General features: G+C 30.1%; 1 protein-coding gene across 2 annotated transcripts in view; it reads right to left on the bottom strand.

Annotated features, from left to right (window-relative positions):
• Positions 1 to 187: 187 nt before the first annotated feature.
• The window catches only part of LOC125044229 (eukaryotic translation initiation factor 4E type 2-like), a 22,603-nt gene continuing 15,290 nt past the window's right edge, over positions 188 to 7,500 (bottom strand). For both annotated transcript variants that reach the window (XR_007116460.1, XM_047640751.1), the window contains one exon: positions 188 to 621. Coding sequence is in view for 1 of the 2 variants with exons in the window: in XM_047640751.1 (XP_047496707.1) it covers positions 552 to 621 (70 nt within the window). In the remaining variant the exon portion in view is untranslated. The remainder of the gene's footprint in view (positions 622 to 7,500) is intronic.

Consider the following 7,500-nt stretch of genomic DNA (forward strand, 5'->3'; position numbering starts at 1 on the left):
TGTGAGTGTGAATGCATGAATGTGAATATGAATGAGTGTATGTGAGTGTGAGTGGGAATGTGAAGGTGAGAGTGAGTATGAGTATGTGAGTGTGGAGAGTTAAACAAAGTCTTGTGATTTTCTTATCTTTCATATCTTGTTTTAACGCATAAATCTGAAATGAATTTAGGAGTAAAAATACAAAACATTCTTGGAATGACAACCAAAAGGTTAGTTTTTATTTCAACATAAAAACCATTTATTAAAAAAAAAGGCAATAACAGCAGAACCAAAGGCTCAAAAGTTGTACTTGTACAGTATGAAGGCGAAACCATCAAAAGATGTTGAAAAAAGTTGTTTCAAGGATGGAACAAACACAAAAATTTATTTTCTTAATAACATCATCAAATTCTACAAATTCAAGATTTTAAAGCAAAAGGAAAATCTCAGTAAATCTTGAAAGGCAAAAAAAATATATAGATTTCCATGGGAAAGACAATTAAAAAAAAAAAAAAAAAAAGTTTCACGGACTGTGTCATCAGGTAAGCAGAGGCTTCCAGTGCCATATTCCATTATCTCAGGAATCCCTCTGCACGGGCGCTGAAGCTATCCGCCCTTGTGTTTCGAAAGCTTGAATGGTCCCTGCAAGGTAGGGGCTTGTGAAAAAACATAGGTTATTACAGAGATGAATGGCTAATGTCTACTTCTCTTTCTTTTATTTTTATTTTTTTTTGTGAAAATGGCAATGTATGTTTGGACAAGAAAATAAAAAATATATGCAAAATGTATCATATACAGTTACTTACTTTTTTTTTTTTTTTTTTACTCATGGAACTTTTATACATTTCATGCAGTGTGTAGATATATTTTATGTGCGTGTGTGTGTGTGTGTGAATGTGTGTGTGTGTGTGTGTGTGTGTGTGTGTGTGTGTGTGTGTGTGTGTGTGTGTGTGTGTGTGTGTGTGTGTGTGTGTGTGTGTGTGTGTGTGTGACGTGTGCATGTGCGTGTGCATGTGACGTGTGCATGTGCGTGTGACGTGTGCATGTGCGTGTGATGTGTGCATGTGCGTGTGACTTGTGCATGTGCGTGTGACGTGTGCATGTGCGTGTGACGTGTGACGTGTGCATGTGCGTGTGACGTGTGCATGTGCGTGTGACGTGTGCATGTGCGTGTGACGTGTGCATGTGTGTGTGCGTGTGCGTGTGCATGTGCGTGTGACGTGTGCATGTGCGTGTGACGTGTGCATGTGCGTGTGACGTGTGCATGTGCGTGTGACGTGTGCATGAGCGTGTGCGTGTTACGTGTGCATGAGCGTGTGCGTGTTACGTGTGCATGTGTGTGTGACGTGTGTATGTGCGTGTGACGTGTGCATGTGCGTGTGACGTGTGCATGTGCGTGTGACGTGTGCATGTGCGTGTTAATATACATATTACATATGTATATTAACTACAGTACATATGTATATTAACTACAGTACATATATATATTATATATACAGTATATATATGTCATATATATAAATATATATATGTAATATATATAAATATATATATGTAATATACATAAATATATATGTAATATATATAAATACAGATATGTAATATATATATATATATATATGTATATATATATATCATACATACAGAAACCTTTATTCGTTTATTGATTCATTTATTTATTTACTAAAGTATTTAGTTATTCATTCCCTATTTCATCTATTTATCCATATCCTTAATTAATGATTCCCTCATTTATTTACCTTGACTATTTATCAATGCTCTTTCATATTTAATAAATGTGCCTCTCAAATGTATTCATAAAAGATAGCTTAATTGTTCCATACATAGCCTTCTCTTCTTTTGTCATATGGTATTCTTAAATCTTCTGGTCATCTACATTAGATATGCATAAAATATTGTTTTTGTATTATCATATTCATTCATACCAGCCATATAATTCTTCAAATATAACTTGTGATAACTGAAATAGTAAACAAATCTTTGGAAATGTATTGCTTGCAATAATAAGTAGCAAGTTTTCCTTTATTTTTCCATCATAAAAACTTTTTACCTGGCATTTGTTTTTATAAAATAATCTAAGTTATAACAGCCTGCAATGAAAAATAAAATAAATAAATCATTATTCTGTGTTAAACACCCAATAATCTGAAAAGCCTTTGTAGTGTATCACAAAATACTTCTAACTTTATTATTATTTCAATAATAAATTGCTTAGCTTCAACTTGTATTTAATTAATGAAATGCATTCCATACATAAAAATCACATCTAAAATCTGCATTCAAAATCATACTTTCTAAATACATTTTCCATTATAATTCACACCAGGATCAACAACTGATATTTATCTAACTGGGAGATAGGGTTTTTTTACTCCCATGCTAAAAGTCCTTGTATGCTTGGGATTATATATCACTTGCATGCCATAATCTTTGGATATGTCTTTAATGAAAAACATGTAATTTGCCAGGTACTAAAACACACATTCCTGTATCATATAGTTGGAACGGATATACACATGTATATATACCTGTATCAAGATCCTGGATAATAATGATATAAATGCCTTTTTCAACAAACAATTTTTCACTATCTTATACTTCACTTCAAGTTCAACATATAATCTTCAAATATTACTGAGAAATTAGGAAATTACATATCAAGTCCATAATTATTTAAATATCCAGAGGCGGTCTCAATCCATGCAAATGTGAAGGATAAAACAATATTTAATTCCTTAGTAGGCCTGTTTCTCAACAGATATTTTAGATATATGAATAACTAGATATGCAGTGATTTTAGTTTATTCACTCTGTTTATACACAGATGGCTCCACAAGAGCTTAGTCAGCAAGGAGTCTACCAATATTCCTACCTGATCTCACCTGCTTAACCTTTACTTCGATTTCTGTCAGACTTAAATTCAGACATTTTATAGGCCCACAAAAAGTGGTAGTCCAGTTGTACCATACACATCATAGGTATGATAGTTAAGAATTATGTTAAATCTTTCATAATCTTTAGGTATATATACTCATATGATACAATAATCATACCTCTGTTATATTTATTATTACTAGTACACATGCAAATTTGATTGACAAGTAAAAAATGGTGGGATTATGAGAGCCTAGTAAACCTGTTCTATTCACCATAAAGCTCAAAAGTAAGATGAAAAGGTGACCTGATCTCCCTTGATACTAATAATTTTGGGGGGAAACAAAAAGGAAGCACAAAGACTAAACATCAGTAGATTGACATAATCAAAGTACTTTAAATTGAATAACTACTAACATCTGACTAAGATCATTATAACAAAGTAAAGCAGCAGTAACAGTTCTGAAGAGATGTTTAAGAATTTTTTTACTACTAGTAGAATTCTTAATCATTGATATTCATGATAACAGAAACAATATTAATAGCATTAGAATAAAAGAAATCCTAAAAATTCAAGTGAGGCCAGGTGAGACTAAGCTCTTGTGGAGCCATCTGTGTGTAAACTGTCTGACTGACTCCTTGGTGACTAAGTGCTTGTGAACCCATATATGCATAAATTAAATTCACAAAACCAGTGCCAATGGTTTAAACTGATTTCATTCGAACCTTGCAACTTTTGCTGCAATACTAAACACTGACCAAAGAGACACCTTTAGGCCAGAGAAGAGATTTATTACATATTTCAAGTTAAATATGATGGGCACTTTGACACAGGAGTGAATTCCATGCCTTTTTATATATTATTTAATTAGCAGCTTACTCAGCATTTTGATAATCAGTTCCATGTGTCTTGGGTTCTGATATACACCTACCATTAATCAAAGAGGCATTGTCATAAAAAGATAGGAAAATATGTTATCAGCTATGCTTTTGTTTGAACTCACCATGTTATATTTTCCTTTTAAATCACATATATAAGAAATGGCTAGTCACCAACCTCCCATTAAACAAATATGACTGTTTCATTCAAAAATGACCATTTAAAAAAACTGTTGGGAAATGAAAATTCAGGTATAACAGACCACCTACTTTGGCTAATTACCCAAAATCTCACATGTGTATGAGTGAAAAAAAAGGGATAATTCCTGTTACTATTCCTTAAATCAATCCTCTGATATTTCAGTCCTCAATAATTACTATAGACAAAGCTTGTGTCAAATGAACTGGAATTTGGAGTATAAATGTATATATCTAGTAAGCCTCCTTTATATGAAGAGGAAAAATGAGAAAAGAACAAAGATAAATATATTTCCAAGTCTTAACCCATTGCTGCTGGGTAAATGTACTGTCAACTGTAGTCTTCTTTTGAGGATTTTGTTTGCACATAGATGGCTCCAAAAGACCTCAGCCACCAAAGAGCCAGTTAGTAAGCATATGTGACCTCACCATATTTCCCCTTTCCTCAACTTTTTTTCTAATCCTCTCAATGCTAAGGTTATTATATTACTGACATTATAGTGTTATTATCATTGCTATTAGCAATATAAAATATGTATTTCCAAAAGTAAACAAAAACGGTAAACTAGTGAGATAAATAGCATTAGTAATTTAATCCTTTGTGATTAAGCACTTATGGAGCCATCTATATGTAAGACAATCAATAACCTAAAATACACTGTGCACTTGGCATGTATCTTTGCCATCCTGGCATCAATGGGTTAATGGCAAGCTGGTTCCATTTACATTTTGATTCTGATCCCTTTAACCATAGTCTCATGTTTTATAACTGAGAACAGATTTCAACTATGCTCAATTTTCTGACTTGGATTGGAGTTAAAGTTTGAAAGACTGGCAATTTGAAAATTGCTAATCTCTCTTTCAATGAAAATAGTTGATTTAACACGCTTTTTGGATTTTGATTTTGACTTTCCTTACACTAAATTTTATTTCATAAAACACAAAACTAAAACACTGAAGGTTTTCATGAATATTTATTTTCATATTTTCAAGAATATGCAGACATCACTGCTATTTCCAAAGTCTGGCATAAGGACTGTCTTGGTAACAGTATTGTACCTTTTAACATATGACTTAGCACAAAAAAATCATAATTATAACAAAGACTATAAAAATTAAATGAAATTAATTCTACGAATTAATGGAGTCTTCAAGTTCTTTTTTACAATGTATATATAATAGTTTACTAAATCATAAGTAACCTTTAAAACACAAGAAAACAAAAGAAAAATCCATGATCTGCAGAGAAAAAGAACATTCACATTTCAAGTGGACTAAGTCACATCATCATGAATATATTCCACATCTCAAAACAAAAATATATCCTTTACAAGTGGTTAGATATGTTCCAGGTATACTTACCAAGCCCACTAAAACATAAACCTATTCACATTTAGCATTTCTCTAATACAGCATACTATCATGCGTGTCCATTCTAAGCATACACTTATTTGCAATTATTTATATAAAAAGGGGGCTACAGATCTGTCTTTACCGTTTTTAATTTACTGAAAACAGCACTGTCTGTCATGAAGCAATCACTCTTTGAGCATCTGGCAACCAATGCTACTAATCAAGGTGCACAAGCAGAGCAGTTCAAATCTGAAGTCATGTTTACAAGACTTGGACCTTTTATACTTTTAAGTACGATTCTCAAAATATCTACAAATATACAGATATATATATATATATATACAGATAATGTACAGTACAACACTATAAACACAAGATATTAGCTTTGCTTCAATTAGCAAGTGAAATTCCTCGATAAAAATGGTGAAGAAAACGTATATATATCAGGCAACGATCCAACCATACAAATTCAAGTCTTGATGTTATCACAAGCATACTAAAGTTTGAATAATATGAAGCTTGTTTTCTTAAAAGTGTATAATCTACTTTTCAGTGGAAATGACCTTTGAAGTCTCATCATCACCAATTCAGTATCATATGCACAACAAAACAAAACAAAACAACACTTTAAATGCATACAACCAAACAAAGAAGGAATGCCATATGGTAGAAAACAAAGAACATAAAAAAACAAAATAGGAAAGGTAGCAACTGAGTACTAAGAGCTTTCTATAATGAGAGATTATAAAGTCACTTCAGTTGCTTTCCTTTTACTGATATAGCTTGATCACTAAAGGTGACAAAGCCTATTTTCCATGTACTCATGTGCAATAAACAAGGCAAAAAATGTAATGGAAAAAGGATTTTTGTGTCAAAAAATCATAATGAAGAAAAAAAATAGTTTATCATTCTTAAAAAAATTATGTATATACATAAATATATAATATATACATATACATATATATAATAAATGTATATATACATAAACATTATATATATATATATATATATATATATATATATATATATTATATATATCTATATCTATATATGTATATATATATATATTTGTATTATATATATTATATATATACATATACATATACATATACATTATATATAGATAATATATACATACATATATATATATATATATATATATATATATATATATATACATAAACATTATATATATATATATATATATATATATATATATATATATATATATATATATATATATATATATATATATATATATACACATATACATTTATATATATATATATATATATATATATATATATATATATATATATATATATATATATATTTCTATATATCTATATACATAAATATATAGACATATATATATAGATAGATAGATATATATATATAGATATATATATATATCTCTATATATATACATATATAGATATATAGATATATATATATAAATATATAGATATATATAGATATACAGATATATATATATATATATATATATATATATATATATATATATATATATATATATATATATATATATCAGTAGGCAGTCTTAGGAACTTTCAAGTTCTTGTTGGGTGCATGTGTAAGTGTAAAATATACATACTCAACTATGTTTTTGATGTATATACAATATTTCTTTTTTCTTGGCTTTATCACCAATTAAATCTACTATTGAAATGTTTGCATTACAGACAAACATGAGTAGCCATATTTAAAGTATCTGCTGATATGTTTGTATTATATACTACTTACTCTTTCATATACTGATTAGTACAATTTCCTTTTCCCTTACAAAATATTTCCCTTGACTGTATTGCTCCAAAATCATAAAACTTATCATATCTGGTTCTCAAGAGAAACTAAATGGGCCATGCAAGTAAATCTCTCTCTTTTTGCAATAGTTTCATTCCTCTTGTTTTCCCTTCTTTTCTTTCCTCCATGGAATGTTTCATAGAGCTTTATTACTAAAGCTACCGTGGCTCTCAGTGCTCTGTCTTTATGTTCGATGTGGGAAGCATCTAAAACTTGCAGATTATTGACTGACAAAAACTGAAAGGAACACCTGTTGACATTCCTAGCATAGAAGACAAACAGTACAGAGGGAGCAGAGAATTCACTTCTATTTAAAGATTGATAATACTTTAGATCCTCAGCAAATATGAAATCAAAACTTCACATGCCCTA

Source organism: Penaeus chinensis, chromosome 35, assembly GCF_019202785.1.
Source record: "Penaeus chinensis breed Huanghai No. 1 chromosome 35, ASM1920278v2, whole genome shotgun sequence".
NCBI lineage: Eukaryota > Metazoa > Arthropoda > Malacostraca > Decapoda > Penaeidae > Penaeus > Penaeus chinensis.